This window comes from Gopherus flavomarginatus, chromosome 5, assembly GCF_025201925.1.
Source record: "Gopherus flavomarginatus isolate rGopFla2 chromosome 5, rGopFla2.mat.asm, whole genome shotgun sequence".
In the NCBI taxonomy this organism is placed as follows: Eukaryota; Metazoa; Chordata; order Testudines; family Testudinidae; genus Gopherus; species Gopherus flavomarginatus.
Window position 1 is genome coordinate 83,766,027 of NC_066621.1, and position 19,010 is coordinate 83,785,036.

Below are 19,010 nucleotides of genomic sequence, written 5' to 3' on the forward strand. Positions count from 1 at the left end.
GGGAAAAAATGGCAAAAGAAGGCTGGTCAGAATTTGATCATAGGTCAGTAGATACAATTATATACCATTATTCTAAACTGTCAGGCTTCGTATACATTAAGATTTTACATCCATTTATAGCAAGACTTGGATCATAGGGTTTTGCTGTCATGGGATGTTGACAATATTATGCCAGAATTTTGGTCTTAAATGATTCAAGCATAAAAATGAACAACCTTGTGCAACTTCTGGCTGGCCATTGCAATTATTAGCACTTACCAACAGCTGTGCTGGTTTGTAAGGTAAATTTTATTTTTGTTTCCTTTAGAGAGCTGGATTTAGAGTTTGTGATTTAGTTTCTTTATAGTTTAGTTGCCTAAAGCAGAATTATAAATTCAGTGATGCCAGGAGTAAATATTCCAGCAAGCCTCTGCAAGTTACAAAAATAGCATTACAAATAAAAAAAGTCCATATAACTCAACTGTCTAATTGGAGTAGCCAAAACTGCTGGTGTGGAGATGGTAAGGAGGGTGGGTAGGGCAGAGTTCATCTTTATAATGTGTGTGCTTCAGAGCCTTATATTAAAAAAAAAAAAAAAAAAAAAAAAAAAAAAAAAAAAAAAAAAGCCAGCCATCAAGTGGAGGGAAATTGGAATCTTAAATAGAGGCCTCATATTTCCTGAGTGCTCTTGGCAGCATGGGGCGGGGGGAGGCACATACTGTGTATTTCCTTGCATCACACATAGTAGAGTAGTCTGTGTTAGCTGATCTTTAAATGAAGGATCAGAATAAATTTTAGTACTGTTTTCGGTGCAGTGTGCTGTACTCCAGCATGAATGAGCTGCACAGCTTAAAGACATGAATAGCTAACTTGAGACTATATACCTGCATTTTTGACTTGAGCTGTTAAAATACATTTTTGAATATGTTCATATTAAAATAACTTATCTTGCATGTTAGCAATTTACATTATAAATATAAATTTGTTAGTCTCAGCAGAGGTCAATGGCTGAATGGGGCAATGATGCTAAACTCAGACCTCTGTCCTATAAATGGTTCTTCCAGGATAACACAAAGGCACAAGGCTGAGTCAGTGAGGCGAACTTATCTAACTACTGCCCTTACTGTATCTATTCTGTGGATCTACATAGGGTGCCAGGGCTGTCAGCACCTTTTACCCATATAAAATTAACTGAAATGTCTACAAGCAGAAGAACGTAGTATCAGTCATCCAATGTGTTCTAGATGCTTTACAATAAAACACTAACATCACGTAAAATATAACCAAGTGAACGCATGCTGTAATAGTCTTGCATCAGAGGCTCTCTCAGCATGTTGCAGATTTATTTTTGTTTCAGTTTAGGTAACATGAAGAGTTGCCCATCCCAAGGTTTTGGGCACCCTTTTCAAGACTTAAAATTTACAATAATCTGTATGTCACTTTGAGGAGCTTATCTCTACTTCTTGTTGTCCATACAATAATAATTAGATCTGGCCAAATCTTAATTATGCTATATCAGTTAGTTAATAACTCCTTCCAACTCTCATCCTGTTCTGTCTCCAAATGTTGGAGGAAAAAAAGGTGAGTTTTGAGGTGTGTCCAGCAGGTAAGTAAATCTGGACTCCGCTGGGCCAAGACAGAAAGAAATGAATTCCAGAATCTTTAGAGAGCAAACTCCTGGAAATGTCAGGTCACTTTGGTTCCACTTTTCAGTCCTCGTAGGTACTTCATCCTGTCATCCCAAATGGCTCTTCATCCGGAATACCGTTCTGACTTGGAGGCTCTTCAGGTTGAGAACAGAGAGTCTGTGCTGATCCTGGACAAATGCACAAATCTGTCAGAGGGAGTTCCTTCTGTTCGTAAACGTTGCCACAAGAACCAGGTCTTTGAGTACCCTCAGGTGCTTCAGGTAAGGCTGCTAAACCTGCATAGCCCCACAGACCCAATGATGCTTAGCTTAGCAAAGAGTTTTTGTTTAGTTTAGATAGCACGCTTCCTTAATTTTAAGTTAAATTGCTGGAAGAATTTGAAAATGAAAAGTCTATTACATTAAACAGAGTGTTGTATCCTAAAAGTAAATTATATTCTAATTTACGGTTATCCTCATTGGACTCGAAGGACCAAAAGTGTGTTATGAACTTGAAGGGATATACAGGGATTAAAAGGGTGTGCAGTTTAGTATTTGAAAAACAATTCCGCACAGTGCCCTATGTACCCATGACAAACTGAGATAGAAGATTTAACAGCATGCAGCTATGGAAACCTCTAGGTGAAATGTGTTTGATGGCCTTGGCCCAACTTCTAGAGGGCTTTTGATGTGTCAATGAAGATAAAACCAGATAAGCTTTCTCAGACTCCTGTGTCTTCTGGCAAGCCTCCAGTACAGAGTAGAAGTACTTTAACGTATAGCTGGCTTCACCACACTATACTTTTGACCAGTTGGGGAATATTCCTCTGCACTCCATCTCTGGCCACCAGCATGTAATCCATCATTGAACTTCAACAAGTTATGATAAATTTGTTTTTCTGCAGTGCATGTTGTTTTTCATCCAGTTCTGTTACATTTTGTAGGAAAGATGTTTAAAATTCTAAGTGGAAGAGGGTGAGAGGAAGGGAGGGGATGTTCTGAGTTGTAAACCTTCATCCAGAAAAATAATGATTTCTCTTTACTTTGCTTCTTTAATGAAGACTGTATCATTCAAGGATAGCAGGAGAGGGGATAGATATATATAACTTTTAACTCGAAAGCTGGCACATGCAGAGCTTGTGAAAATACTTTCCCTTGCAGAGCCCTGCATCTCCCTTTGGAATGTCTGGCTGATAACAGCAATGATACAAGGAGATATATTTATAGTAACTTTTGTCTAGACAGGAAAAATGGTTATCTGGGCAGATGAGCATGTGTGTCCACATCTGGGGCTCTTTTCTTATTCCCCCAGACCTACCCAGAGTCTTCCACCTGCTGCCCTGTGATCTATCGAGTAGGTGTTTGAAATGCGTTTTGTTCCTTTTTCCTCCATCCTCCCCAAAGCAGTCTGAGATTTGATCCCAGCACATCCTTTCCTGCACTCTCTTTACTGCTGCTTTTATTAAACAGAGTCCTGGACTGCTCTGTTGCTAATGCATCCTGTTTTGCAGTCTTCTCTTGGCTGAGCTTTTAGAACTGCTCATCAGTGTTCTGATATGAATGTAGGTGTCACAGCTTTGTTGGGAAGCAAATGAGGGGACAGCCAAGACTTTTAATTCCTAGTTCTCATATTTAACTGTCCCCTTCAGAAAGCAAACTGGATGCTCTGAATAGATAGTCTCATATGAATATTGTACCATCGTACAATGCACTGGTGACACCTCATCTGGAATACTGTGTGCATTTCTGGTCACCCATGTTCAAGAAGGATGACTTCAAACTGGAACAGGTGCAGAGAAGGGCTACTGGGATCACAGAGGAATGGAGAACCTACCTTACAAGAGGAGTCTTAAGGAGCTTGGTTCATTCAGCCTAACAAAATGGAGGCCAAAGGGAGATCTTATTGTACTCTATAAATACAAGAGTGGGATAAACACCAGAGAGGGAGAGGAGTTACTGAAGTTAAGGGTCAATGTTGGTTGCCAGCTTATATCCATTTGTTCTTGTGTCAACAAGTTCAGTCTCGAAATTAGACAAAGGTTTCTAACCATCAGAAGAGTGAAGTTCTGGACCAGCCTTCCAAGGCGAGTTGTGGGAGCAGAAAACAACTTGCTTCAAGACTGCGCTTGATAAACTTATGGTGGGGATAGTATGATGAAGTTGCCTACAGTGGCTCATGGCCCATCTACGACAACTGTTAGCAAATACTCCAATGGGAGAGATTTGACACTAGATGGAAAAAGCTCTGAATTAATACAGAGAATTCTTTCCTGTGTGTCTGGTGGGTGGGTATTGCCTGCATGCTTATGGTCTAACTGATTGGCATATTTGGTGTTGGAAAAGAATTTTCCCCTAGGTCAGATTGACAGAGACCCTGGAGGAACCGCTGCCCATGACAGCTGGGCTGCTGCGGGACGGTCCCCTGCTGCTGGCGGTGGCTGAGCTGCTGCGGTGCCCCAATGTCATGGAGGTCTCTGAAAGTCATGGATTCTGTAATTTCTGCAACCTCCGTGACATAATCATAGCCTTAATCATGATCATAGTCAGCCATTAAGATGTTAGATTTGTAAAGGGTTTGTCATTCTTTTGTCTTTCCCAAGGGATTAAACTTCTGACATGGGATCACTAAAACACAGGATGGAAAAGCCCTGTTAGTTCATCCTGTCCTCATTTTTTGCTTTACACCCAGTGGCCAGTGCAGAATAAAGTTGCACATTATTTTGGGTCTGATGATAACTCAGAACATGATGATGGCAGAGAGCAAACTTGAGTGATGTTTTCCTTGAACGTCTGTGTTCGGAGGGGAATTAATATATAAATTATAGGGATGTAATGTTTGTTCCTTTTTTCATCTTTGTTTGTGGTTGCTATTCACTGACAGGAAGCCACATTCTGCATCGTTCTGCGTGGTGCTCGCCTGGGACAAGCTGTGCTAAGTGATGTACTTCAGGCTGGCTGTGTCCCTATTGTTATTGCTGACTCCTATGTTTTGCCTTTTTCTGAAGTTCTGGACTGGAAGAGGTTCGTACTTACTGGTTTTCACTCTCCAAACCTGTGTAAGTTATGCATGCCACTTAAAACCTCACAACCTAGAAGTGAAGAAACAGAATATGCAGGGGGCTGCATTGAGAATGCTGACAACAGGGCAGTTGAAGTCCACACTATGGATGCATCCAAGCATAGGAAGTAATGGAGCAGGAAAATGAGAGGGGACAAAGGAGGGCAGTGAGCAGCACATACTGTCCAATTCTTGGTGTTGGATTTCCTGTCTCTTGCAGCTCAGGATATTCATCTATAGAACAAAAATTATTGGCCTTTTCACACTTGTATTTGCACTCAAGCTGTTAAATTTACTTCTAGCAGTTTATACCTCCCAAACCCTTGTGAAGGAAAGAAGTATCCCCATTATATAGGTGTGAGTGACTGAGTCATGGCAGAGATTTTGTATGCACGCACTTAACACTCTTTTTCCCTAAATGATTTATTCAGAATTACACCAAGTCACTGACTGAACTGGAATTAGAACACAGGAATTCTTGGCTCCCAGTCCATACTTAATTCATTAGACCACACTTCTCTAGGTAGCCACTTGCAGCTGCTTTTCTGCAAATGCACCCCACAGAGTTTTTGGGCATTTCCCTTAGGTTGAGCAGCTGGGGTCATGAAGAAATTCCCCAATGGTCTAGTATTGAATAATTAATTGCATTACAGAGGCTTATGCCTTCCTCTGAAACCTCTAGAGTGTAGCACGTTATGATACCAGTTTAGATGGACTATTGGTATGTTCTCATGTGGCATTTTTATACTTTTTTTGCCTCACTGTTTTGCATTTAGAGCCTCTGTTGTGATACCTGAAGAAAAGATGCCTGAAATGTACAGCATTCTGCAAAGCATTCCTCAGCGGCAGATTGAGGAGATGCAGAGACAGGTAAAGGAGCCTGAATATAGTGTTAAAGTCTATACATGAGTTCATGTGTACCCACTGTCTGTGTATGTGTGTGAAGTGTGGTTGGGAGTAGAAGCATTCTGCATTTTCTCATTTTATTAAAAGTTCAGTTCATTCAGCTCGCTGATATTTTGCACTAAAAATATAATAACTGACATTTATATAATGCTCAGAATACTTAAATACTGAATATGCAAAGATAATTATTTCTGGCATAACTAAAATCTGCTGAAGAGCAGCTGTTTAACAGTACTACAGTGTAGTTTAGGTCAGGAATTTAAGAACACTGCATATGATTGCAATTGTAGAAGAACGCTTGAGTACGCAGAGTTCAGTTATCCACACTGGAATTTCTCTGGCATGTTATGTTAACATCCATGCTCTTGTGAAAGATGTTATGGGATCTTCAGTGCCCACAATGGTCAGGGTCTCTCGAGCATGGACTGCGTAAATACTGTGAAAAGTAAAACTGAGGTCCAGACCACCTGTTCATTAAAGATCCCATGGTACTTTCCACAAGAGCAGGGGTGCTTACCCCACTGCTGGCCAAATTCCACTGTAAGTAATTTCATTTTACTCTCTTCTCCCTGTTTTCTCAACGCACAATGATGATCAAATTCCTGCAGAGTTCAGTTTTATTTCCCAGCTCTTGCAAGTTAAGACAAATTTCTGATAAAACCACAGTGCAAATTTGTAGCTTCTTGCTCAGCCATAGCTAAATTCCTTGAAGTGAGAGATTAATGAATTCTGCTGACCCTATGTATGTCCAGATCTATAAATATACTTTGAAATCTTTGGCTGAAAGGTGGTAGTTAAATACAAAATGCTTTATGTACGTTAATTACACAAACGCATCCCTGTAAGATAGATGTTATACCTGTTTTACAAGGGGAAAACAGTCATAGAGAGGTTGTGACTTATATACGGTCATGGAATGAGTTGAGTGGAGCCAGGAATATAATCGAGGAGTATTGACTCAGTTCCCAGTTCGGTCCGATAGATGATACTGCCTGTTTGCTACAGATTGTTAGTGTCCATAATACCAGATACTTGCTCTGACCTGAGTGTTCTCATGCAGATGTGTGTGTCAGTGGCTCAGCTGAGCAGATCAGTACAATTATTGGCTGTAGGCAGATTGTGGTAAAGTGGCTGAGCATCTTGGAGGCATAGGGAAAAAAGGATATTTGTGTTTCACAGATACTGTTATTTAAGGTATTTCTGTCACTCTTATCACTGAGTGCCTCACAGTTACTGATGTAGTCTTACACCACCACTGTGGATAGACAAGTACTGTTATCCCTCTTTTACAGATGGAGAACTAAGGGACTTGTTTAAAGTCATATATGATTTCTGTGGCAGAGAAGGAATTAAACACAGGCCTCTGGAGTCCCAAGTTATAACCTTAGCCATGAGGCCATCCTTCCTCCCTGATGATACTTGTAAATATCAAGGAGAGGGAGAAAAGGTTTAAGTGGTCCAAGAGGTATAAGTAGGAGTACGGAGATGAAATTCAGAAATAGGAAATTTAAGATAAATATCAGAAAATATTACAAATCTAACCATAAAGAATATGTGGAATAGTCTTTCCAAGTAATAAGTCTCATTGTTCAACTCACTCGTAATTACACAGTGCTGGAAGCTATACTATATGTAGGGCCTTACTAAATTCACGGCCATGAAAAATGTGTCATGGACCATGAAATAAGCCCTGCCCCGTGAAATCTAGCTATTGGAGGGGAGAGGGAGAGAGAGGGGCAGGGCTAGGGCACTCGAGCTGGGGGGCCCCTACTGTTCCCCAGGCTCCAGCTGCTAGTCCCCGGGGTGGGGAGGCACAGGACTTCCTCTTCCTCTACACAATTGCTCTCAGGGGGAGATGAGACCCATCTCCTGGTACCTCCGTATGCTGCAGGAAGCTCTACAGCTTAGCACACAGAAGTGAGGGTGACAATCCTGTGACCCCCTCTACAACAGCTTTGTGACACCCCCCCAACCCTCTTTTGGGTCAGGACACCTGCGATTACAACACTGAAATTTCAGATATGAACATCTGAAAATGTGAAATTGACTCATTTTCAAATCCTATAGCCATGAAATTGACCAGAATGGACGTGAATTTGATAGGGCCCTAACTATATGGATCCATTCTGCTTGTGCTGGTGCAAAGAATAGACTAGATAATTTAATCTTCCATTTCCTTCATGTCTAATTTCTATAACTAGTTTAACTTTCCTTGTATGCGGAACAGAAGCCTTTGCAAGTATCACTGCAGCCAGCAGAGGTTTCCATTCCCTTTATTCACCCCACTCCAATTAACTACTATGGCTGTATTATCTTTAGGTCAACTGCCAGAGATGTGCGCACATTCACAACTCTAATAGGTGCTAAAAACAGCACCTATTAGAGTTGCGAATATATACACATGCCCCTATATATGTATGAAGTCTTTGCCAGGTGCTTTGAATTAATATATTTTTAAAAAACCTCCTAAGAACAGTGTGTGTCAAACTGGGGCCGCCACTTGTGTAGGGAAAGGAGAAAATTGGAGATAGCATACAAGTTCTGGGTACTAAAATGCATAAGGGTTGTGGTAAATATGCAGTATTTTACATTGGCAGCTCAGACATTCTAAGGCAGTTTCTCAAACTGGGGTCGCTGCTTGTGTAGGGAAAACCCTGGCAGGCCGGGCTGGTTTGTTTACCTGCCGTGTCCGCAGGTCCAGCCAATCACGGCTCCCTTTAGCTGCAGCTTGCTGCTCCGGGCCAATGGGAGCTGCTGGAAGCGGCACGGGGCAAGGGACTTACTGGACGCCGCTTCCAGCAGTTCCCATTGGCCCGGAGCAATTTTCTCCTTCCTTACCCAGTCAAGTCAGTGTTTGGTTGAAGAGGATCAGTGGTGTTTGATGTGGAGTTTTCTGGCATATAAATGGTCTGCACTAGGCATTGTTGTAAATTCCAGAGTATCACTGACTATTTTAGAGCTTCTCTTATTCCTCATTCACACCAAATTACTCATACACTTGGATTCTTTTTCACATGTGATGAATATTCTTGTGCATATTAGCTGGTGAAAATTCTGGAATAAAACTGCAGCAAGGTCTGTCAACAGGCTCTCTGCCCACCTTCCTCTTGTCTTCTGAGGCTGGCTCTGTCTGCTCCAGGCAGAGGAAACATGCACAGATTATCCATTCATTTAACACTTTATCAGCCTTATTTATTGCTGGTTTCCCAGTGCTAAGCATCTGTGAAGTCCTCTCTGTGATACCTGGTCTTGTGATATTTCCAAGACAGATATTCAGAAAATAATATCTAACATCTGATATGACACTGAATAGCAAAATAAAGGATTGATTCACAAAGTAAATCATCACATGTCTCACAGCTGTCTGCATTCTGCTGTTCTCTCAGTTTCACAATGGGGCAATATATTTAGTTGGCCCTTGACATAGAGGTTAAAAATATACTTACCTTCTTCTGATGGGAATTATTCTGGAAAAAAAAATCCTGGAACTTCTTGTCTAGTTGGAAGGTGGTCCTGCGACATCCAAGTGTCAACACCTTCAAACTCTCATCTTCTACTCTTTCCTGTTTGACTCCTTAAATTATATTTAGCACTTGTATGGCACTGTGCATGCATTAATTAACAAATGAAGATTAATCACAATTCAAGACTTCAGGGGCTGGTGAGGGAAAGGAGAGTTTGACTGTGATTGAGTCTTTGAGGTGTCAGGTGCTAAGAGATTCAAAGGCACAGTCAACTTGTGGGTAACATCTCAGCCCTGCTGCTTTAGTAGTAGTGTAGCAGAGTGGACCCCTGCTCCTGCCCTGAAGGGGTTAAAAACAGCCCTGGGAACAGGCTGTGGCTGGAGAAAGCAGCCTTTAGGCTGGGGCAAGAAGCCAGGACTGATTGGAGAAAGCAGGCTCAGCTCTGGCCATGCTCCAATCAGGCCCAGCTAGCCCCTATAAGAGGCTGTGAGCCAGAAGCCAAGACAATCTCTCCCTCTAGCTATAAGGGAGATGAGCTTGGCTGCAGGGAGCTGGACATAAGGTACCTGAGTGAAGCAGGGCTGGGGAAAGGCAGAGGAGCTCGGGAGCTCTACCCTTGAAAGCCCCAGACTACAGCCTAGCATTGGGCTAATAGGTACTGGGGGTTGCAGAAGGCAGCCCAGGGGTAGGCCAAGGCAGCAGGTCCAAACCCTCCTTGCCAGTGATGAGTAGGCTGATATTGCAGTCTGCCCCAGGGTGTGGGGCTAGACAAAGATTGGCAGTAGCCATATACTGAGGCAAGATGGGGATAGAGGGTGGGGGTTCCCCAGGGAGGGGAGACCCTGAGAGAAAGGGGTTACTGCCAGGGGGCAGCACCCCGTGTAAAAGGGAACCGGGTCCAGGGAGGAGCACGAGGGCCAGAGCACAGGTGGATCACCAGCCTGCAGAGGGCACTCCAGAGCTGAATCGAGCTAATTCCCAGAAGACACCAGCAGGAGTCGCCGCGGGGGTGAGTCGGCCCGTCTACAAGCACCTTGCCTGATCTGGACCATGACTAATAAGTATTTGTAGATGCCCCTCCGTAGATAAATTGAGGAGCTTGTTTATCCTTTTTCCAGCTGTGAATTACACCTCTTTCTCCATTGCTTTCCACTGTGATGTGTGGCAGTGTTTGCTAGTGTCTATCTGCTAAGCTGCTGTCTCTTATATAATGGTTACAGAATGCTTTTCTAATCTGTACTCTGCTTGTTCGGAGGCATTATTTCCCTACATTCTGTCTTTGCACTGTTTCAGAGGATTATTTGTCATTGTTTTAGGTAAGTTACTTTGCTCAACAGTATTTAGCAATGTATGCCCTGTTTTCTTCTCCTACTATTCATTGCTTCACTTCTGAATAGGGTGACCAGATGTCTTGATTTTCTACGGACAGTCCCAAATGTTGAGTCTCTTATATAAGCTCCTATTACCCCCCACCCCTGTCCCGACTTCTCACATTTGCTGTCTGGTCACCCTACTTCTGAAGAATAACCGCACTTTCTTCACTATCTTGTGATGCTCGTCTCTGTGAGGATGTGGCTCTGACTTGAAAGAGACTGACTGTAGCTAGCCTTAAGTCCAATTCTGCCTCTTACACCTTCAAGCACTTTGACTGTGTTTAAACTGAGGCACAAAGAATGGAGCTTGTCCAGTAGTAAAATGAGTATAACAATGTGTTGAGGCTTATTAATGCTTATAAAGTAGTTTGAAATCATTGGATTAAAGTTGCTATGGAAATGATTGAATATTGTGCTCTTGAATCTACATATTTTCATACCAGCAGATAAGAGCTAGAGTTCTTTTTAACGTCTTTCCTCCACCCACAACTTTCATAAAATTCCACATGAGGAGGTGATATCATGTGATAAAATGAATTTATCATTCACCTTTGAATGGCTCCTCTGCTCTGTCCACTAATCTATTTCCTCCATAGCTAATTTTAACATTTCAAATAGGTTAATTGTTTTAAAGTGAAGGCAATCCCACAAAATGTCCTCCTTCACCCCTTGTGTTGACTTAAAAAAAAAATTATACCTACCTCAGGCTCAGAATGAGCAAAACACAATTCTGACAGTAATGTCATATTTTTATGTACACACACACGTCTACTAGCTTCCCAATGCATTCCCACCACATTTGCTTCTAGGCTTGGAAGGGCCTGAGATATTGGACCTTAGAAGTGTGCTGTAAAGATGCGGGACTCACCTGGTGGCGCCTCCTGCTGGTTGTCTCAGGGAATTAGCTCACCAGCCCTCTGGAGTGCCCTCTGTTGGCCGGTGATCCGCTACCACTGCTGGCTCCCGTGTCCCTTCCAGGACCCCAGTGCCCCGCTAACTGGGTGCTGACCCGTGGCAATACCCCCACAGTTCTGGGTCTCCTGCTCCCTGGGGAACCCCCCCCATCTCCACTTTGCATCAGTCTTGGCCCTGCCCAGTCTCCATCTAGCCCCTGTTCACTAGGGCAGACTGCAGTATAAGCCACTCATCATAGGCAAAGAGGTTTGGACCTGCTGCCTCTAGCTACCCGTGGGCTGCTCCTGCAACCCAGTACCTAATAGGCCTTACCAGGCCTGCAGCCTGGGGCTTTCCTTGCTGGAGCTCCCCAGCTTCCTTGGCCTTCTCCCCGGCCCTGCACCACTCCAGATACCTGGTTAACCTTCCTGCAGCCAGGCCCTTCCCTTTCTGAATGCAGAGAGAGACTGTTGAGCTCCTGGCTCCCAGCCTCTTATATAGGGCCAGTTGAGGCCTGATTGGTACGTGGCCCAGCTGCGACTGCTTCCCCAGTCAGCCTAGTAGCTGCTTTCCCTGCCACAGCCCTCTCCCAGGGCTGTTTTAAGCCCTTCAGGGCAGAAGTGGGATAGGCACATCACTATATGTTCCATTTTGTGGTTTTTTTCAACAAAAGTTTTTGGATGTTTTAATGGTATTCCTGAGCTCTGTACTGTTGGTAACTTAGGTGCCAGACATTACAGGTAGAGAAATACAAAGAAAACAACTTCATAAAACATTTAGAAACTAACATATTTCTAAAATATTCCTGTGAAATATCTGGCTCATAGAGAATAGTGTTCTCTCTGGGGAGTGACCTGAATAACACACATTGGCTTATTTTTATAAATAATACAGCTATCATGATCTCATGCTGATAAAAACCACACCATCATGTAAAACATACACTATTAGATGCACGCACACATGATGAAGGAGCCACCCCAGTTGTGCTAAATTCTAAACTATCTGTATGTACTGTGCCAGTATAAAGCAGTTGCTCCTCAAATGCAGAAATCTTTGCCCTTAATGGGAAAACATTAGAACTGAGTCGTAGTATTTAAAATTTTATTTGCCTGTCTTCTCCATTTGTTAGCAGCTCTCTGTACAGCATCTTTCTGTGATTAACTCAGTGGAGTTCATATATCAAGATTACATTTTTTTCATCAATTTGATATAGATTAAGAATCTCTTTGACAATAAGACTGTTGAAGGAAGTTGTTTGTTTGAGTTTAATTTTTCAAATTTTCTTGCTCAAATTACTTTGCCAAGCATCTGATGGGAAATCAAGAAAGCCATTAAATGGAAATGTCTTAAATTTACAGCACACAAGAGCTTGTAAATAAACTCTTTTTTAGGTTTGGGCTGGGAGAAAATAGTTTGGTCGCTATGAGGATTAAATCATTGCTATCAAGAGGAGGATAACATATGGACACATTTGCCCTTGTATTGTTTTTCCAGGGCTGACGTGACTTGGCTTTTGTGATTTCAATACAACTTCATTTTGCATAGCTGCTTTACCAGGACAGTATATGGTATAAATCAGGGAAAAGAGGCAGCAGTATTTAGTGGTTTGAGCAGGACTAAAAATCAGGAAACCTGAGTTATATTCAGTCTCCCTGCATTGCCACTGATTTGCTATGAAACCGTGCTTTGCAAGCCTTTGCTTTTTTTGTTCTGGCCAGCAAAATGTTTTGCCATCAGAGCCCCCAGCCCACCCAAACTCTGCATCCTGTTCCCCTCCCCAAAATTGAAACTTCATGTTCACACCCCACTCTGCATTGTTGTGAAAACATTTACAGCCATATAACTAATGGTGAGTTGGAGCCTGTTTGCACCAGTTCGCGGGAACCGGTTGTTAAATTTAGAAACCAGTTTAGAACCCGTTGTTCTGCTCGGGCTTCTAAATTTAACAAGTGATAAGTTGAAGTGACCCAGGATCATAGCTGAGGGGGAGCAGCTGCTCCCCCTGAGCACATTATCCAAAAGTGGTGCCTTAGGCGCCAAGCCCACGGGTGCTCTAGCTCCCTGTCTTGCCCCCCGGCCCCAGCTCATCTCTGCTCCACCTCCCTGGGCCTGAGCACGAAGACACCACTTGCTTCTCAGCCCTCCCAGGCTTACTGCGCAAACAGCTGATTCGCGGGAAGCAGGGGGACTGCGAGCTCGGCCTGACCCGGTTCTCCAGGCGCTGCGCAGCGGTGGCGTGGCTTGGCTCCAGCCAAGCGGTGCTGCTATAGCACCGCCAACCACCTCCAGGCAGTGCGGTAAGGGGGCAGGGAGTGTGTGTGTGGGGGGTGAGGGTTGCATAGAAGGCAGGGGAGTTCGGGGGGATTGGGTGTTGGATAGAGATTGCGGCAGTCAGAGGGCAGGGAACAGGGGGGTTGAATGGGAGAAGGATCCCGGGGGAGCAGTCAGGAAGGAAGGGGGGTTGGATGGGGTGGTGGGAGGCAGTCAGGGGCAGGAGTTCCAGGGGCGGTCAGGGGACAGGGAGAAGGGGTGGTTGGATGGGGCAGGGGCCTCGGGGGAAGGGGGCATTAAGGAATGCGGGGGGTTGAATGGGGCAGGAGTCCTGGGGGGCATGGGCAGGCCACGACCCCCTTGTGGGGTGAGGAGGGAACCGGTTGTTAAGATTTTGGCAGCTCGTCACTGCATATAACTGATGGGTAAGCTCAGAAAACAGGAACTCTCCCCTCTGTTCAGGCAGTGTGTGTGTGTGTGTGTGTGTGTGTGTGTGTGTGTGTGTGTGTGTGTGTGTGTAAGTAATACTGTGTCCCTGAACAGAGGGGAGCATCCCTGTTTTCTAAGCTTAGCTTTCTTATTTTTAAAGAAATCAGTACAGTAGGACACTTTTATCTAAGCCTCCATTATCCAGCTCTCCATATTTACTGAATCACCAGCTGCCTGGGATTGAGAGTGGCTGGGGCTCGGGCTGGGGCTGTCAGTGGTCCCACTGTCAGTCCAAGCCTCAGCCGTGGCTGGAGCTCTTGCTGTCAGTCTGAGCCAGGGCGGCTAGGCCTGCTAGCCTAAGCTTGACATCCCATTCTCTGATTTTTCCAGTTTTTTGGTCACCTGATCTGACCCCAGTCCCAATTAGAGTGGAACACCGATTATCCAATCTAACAGACTGACCACCTAAAAAAGCCACCAGTCTGCTGAGCTGGTGAGATTGAGACAAAGTGGGTGTGAAACACATGCACTTCTGGGACTGTCTTCATGTCTGTTGTTCTGTGTTGTTATCATCCTGCTATCTGTGAAGCTTCCTAGTGAGCATCGTCCTTGAGCCATCCTTCCCTCACCTGGAGATCTATATGGAGACTGTAACATTGGTGGTAATGCCTACAGACAGTTGCTGAACTGTACTGTGGACAGCATCCATTGTTCTACTTTCACTTCCCCTGCGCCACAGGTCAACGATAATATTGTGGCAGAATATTGAGAAAGAAAAGGAGAGAAGGACAAGGAGTGGATGTGGTAGGAGTATGGCAGAGAGGAGGAGTGGAGGGTGAGAGACGAAGGTGGGGGAGAAAGATTGAAGTGGGGGGATGGAGAGGAGCAAAGTGAAGAAAAAGGAAAGGAAAACACAACACCTCCATGGCTACTGCTAAAACTATCCCTTATGAAACGTCCTCCCCCAGGGCAAATCTGTTTTTCACTTCGTAATTTGTAAGGTAAACAGACTTCCAGAGTGTTTCTGATTTTTGGTCTGCATATTCGTTTAGCAGAGTATTGTATGTCTTGAAAATTTATGTTCAACTGATATCATAAATCCCAACATGTTGCCAATTCAGCAAACACAGATAAATTCATTACTATCTAGGACTGGAATTTCATAGAATCATAGACTATTAGGGTTGGAAGGGACCTCAGGAGGTCATCTAGTCCAACCCCCTGCTCCAAGCAGGACCAATCCCCAGATTTTTACCCCAGTTCCCTTAATGGCCCCCTCAGGGATTGAACTCACAACCCTGGGTTTAGTAGGCCAATGCTCAAACCCCTGAGCTATCCCTCCCCCCATAAGGATTAAGGATAACCTTCAAGGTAGGGGAGAGGGGAGTGCTGGAGAGGTGGGGACGTTTGGTTCCCTCCCTGCTTTGTTTTTTTACATTAAAAATTAAGGCATTGTCTGCTCTAATGATGATGATCTTGTGATGACAAGAGTGAAGAAGCTAAAAGCTGATGCAACTGAGGAAAGGGATTTTTTTTAAGTCACACTTTTTAAATGTGTTTTAACTCTTAAATTCAGTGACTAATGAGCACACTAGAAAGAGAATGTCTTTGTTAAAGGTAGAACACCCTTACCCCTTCAGCTAATATAGGAACACATGCTACACCCCATTCAAAACTCTGTAAGAGATCCACTTGGAGAGCTAAAGAAGACCAGACTTGAGAATTGTGTTTTTGCCCTGAGGCAAAAACAGTCAAAAAAACTCAATCATAACCCCACAACTTTTCAGGCCTTCTTTATGCCCCTTTTTTTTTTTAAACAAAGACACAAGTCCAATTTTTAAAAGACATTGCAAGTCATTTTAGAGTGAGTTTTCAGTGTTGGATTAGGAGGTGAGATTCCCAGAACAAATAATGTCTGAGCAATACCACTGTAGTTTTTCTAGCTCATATTCCCCATGCCTCAAGCTCTCCAGGTCACATGGAACTGAAGACACTAACGTATGCATAAATCAGTGACTTATTTTAGTGTCATGTTAAAACATGAGTGGCTAGTGTCTCTGACCCCTTCCCCCTCCTATTTAATGAGCTTCTTTGACTCTTCTCTTTAAAGAGGACTTTGTGGAGTAATTTCAGCTCTTATCAGTTTGCTGACAGCTATATGAGCCTTTCTTCTGGCTCCAGGCAGTGAGTGCAGGCGTGTGAAACTTCTCATTTTTGCACTGAAATGGTCCTGGGCAAAGTTTAACCAAATTGATTGTATGGATTTTTTTGCAGGGTGAGGCACATATAGGAAGTAGGATTGTTAGCTGTACTTGGTTGATACTGAGAAAAGTATCTATTTCCAGCCAAACTTAATTTCAATATTTGGACACTCATAGAGGGAGGAATGAGGAAGAGTGAGCTTCCATAGGGCTGTTCTTTTTATCTTGTCATTTGAAAAGTAGTTCCAGGATATACTGGCTCTGCCATTCGTAGAGAGCAGCAGGGCAGCTCTTAAGGGTGATTGGTTTGGTCTTAGAAGCTTTTTTAAAAAAAAATTGATTTCCAGCTGTATATCTTGCCTTGATGGAGAGCAACTTTTGTCTCGGGGCTCTTTAGAATCATCGTTATTGAATATAAAAACTTTCATTCATCTGACATTTGTAGAATTTTAGGGAGTGTGATTAGAGAGGCTAACCCTGTTTTAATCCTCCCAGAGTGCTTCCATGGAACCCTGGGTCCTCCATAAATGTCAGGCATGGACAGTTTGCCATCTTATCAGATGCACTGGAGTTAGCTCCAGCCCCCCTCTCCCTCTTGGGAAAGGTCTGTTGCAGCAGACAGCAAGGGAAAGGAAAAACGATTACCTGGCTTACTGCCAGGAGCACTAGGGGAGTTGCAGAATCCTTGACATTCACTGATCAGAATTTTTTTGAGTCACTTGAAAAGAGCACCCTTAACCTAGATTCTTCCCATTCCAGCCCCCATCTTTGCTTTCCAGAAAGGAGCAAATTGTCTGCATATTACCTCTGGCGCACAACGATCTCTATGCTATGGGAAAGTTGAGAAGTCCCTGAGAGCAGTAAGCACACCATTCAATGATTTTATGGATCAGAGCTATGTGTTATTAGAATTGGAGCCAGGCAAATTTTTTTTGATGAATAGGTTTAGTTGAAAAAGGCAATTTTGGTCAACTCGGAACTATTTGTGAACTTGACATGAATTAAATAAATAGTGTGGGCCAAACATGTTTTTGCGTGCAGGGGAGGAGGTAGATTCATAAAGAGAGTGTGGTGCCATCTTATAACTCCTAGTTCAGTGGTCAGGGCACTCATCTAGGATGTGAAAGACCAAGATTCAGCTCTCCTCTCTGCTTCATGTTAAGACGGGATTTCAATTTGGGTTTCCCACCTGCCAGAAGACTGCCCTAACCACTGGGCTATGGGGTACTCTAGGCCAGCTCTCAATCTCAGTCTCTCCTCTTGAAGGTGTTCCACTTTGTATGAAGTACTTGAATCATCGCTAGGTGGGACTAAAGATTATAAGAACTGTTTTGCAAATCTGGTCCTTTAAATATGCCTGGAAACAAAATGTTTCTGGTAGAACAGAATGTTTTGTGAATAAAAAAACAGTTGTTTGCCCAGCTCTAATTAGAATATGTATTTTCGGCCTCTAAATGACAGGGTTAGACATGAGCTTTCAGAGAGTAATTATGCTAAGTTAAGTCAACCGTTCCACTTGAAACTAGTGAAATGCTGCTGTGAATTTGGATATCTTACTGTCAAACCTTGGAAGGTTGCTGTATGCCAATTCCTAGTTAAGGGATATACAACAGTTAAATGCAGATTATCCAAACCTGAAAGCTCAGGATTTCTTCTGAGACTATTTTGCACTGTTTGACTGAAACAGCTAGTTGCAAACTAACAGTATTTGTGATCACCTGGTCCTGGTGCTCAGCCCAGTTTCCACTCTGCTTCCCCATTTCTGTTGTTTGGCCTGTACCACAGTTCTCTTGCCCAAATCCACAGCCTGCCTTCTAATTGAGACCATTGTAAAATTAGTGTTTACCTATACAATAAAAATGTTGCATTTTTATAGCACTTTCTATTCAAGGATTGTAAAGGCAGTTAATTAAATCATTCAGAGCTGCTATGAGGTAGATATGATACCCATTTATATAACGTAAAAATGTGTAAGGCACACACAAATAATTTACTTACAGAAGGTCAGACTGGTAGTCTAATAGAACCTGGGAGTCCTGATTCTGAGGTTTCTGCTTTAACTACTACATCTTGTTTCCTTATACAATAAGAATGTTTGGTTTTAAATCACAAAGTTTTTAGGTGCCCTGTAGTGGCACTTGATCTGCTGCTGGATAGTTTTCATATGTTTGTTACCTTGTTGACTTGTTGGGTAGCAGTTGTGCAAATCAGCCTTTTGGATACATTTTCTTGAATGCCACATGGCTCTTTCAGGGATAGAATAGCCAGCAGTTGAGCAGCTACCACAACATAAATCACAGAGCAAGTGGAAATAGTACAGCTGTTGTGAACTAACTCCTAGTGTTGACACAACTCTTTGGAACCTGTTCCATCTCCTGCCTGATGTAACTGGAAGAGTTCATGTGCCCCCCCCCTCCCCCAGCTGTCAGTCAGTGCTAGGAATGCTAGAGGGGGAGGGATAGCTCAGTGGTTTGAGCATTGACCTGCTAAACCCAGGGTTCTGAGTTCAATCCTTGAGGGGGCCATTTAGGGAACTGGGGTAAAAATCTGTCTGGGGATTGGTCCTGTTTTGAGGAGGGGGTTGGACTAGATGACCTTCTGAGGTCCCTTCCAACCCTAATCTTCTGTGATTGTGGTGCCCTTAGATTCTGAAACAGCCATGAAGTTCTTTCTCTTGTTCTACCTTTTTAGCTGCTAATTTTGAACATCCTTCAGACATGGGAACAGAACTTGGATGTGTTATTAAAAATGTTTTATTTAAGTCACACTTTCATTTCTAGAGATGTTCAGAAATAGTAGTTAACA

The 19,010-nt window shown here is 43.3% G+C and overlaps 1 protein-coding gene across 2 annotated transcripts in view; it reads left to right on the forward strand.

Annotated features, from left to right (window-relative positions):
- The window catches only part of EXT2 (exostosin glycosyltransferase 2), a 104,443-nt gene that overhangs the window by 13,447 nt on the left and 71,986 nt on the right, over positions 1 to 19,010 (forward strand). For both annotated transcript variants that reach the window (XM_050955339.1, XM_050955338.1), the window contains exons 5-7: positions 1,693 to 1,888; positions 4,488 to 4,627; positions 5,441 to 5,534. In XM_050955339.1, the coding sequence (XP_050811296.1) occupies positions 1,693 to 1,888; positions 4,488 to 4,627; positions 5,441 to 5,534 (430 nt within the window). The remainder of the gene's footprint in view (positions 1 to 1,692; positions 1,889 to 4,487; positions 4,628 to 5,440; positions 5,535 to 19,010) is intronic.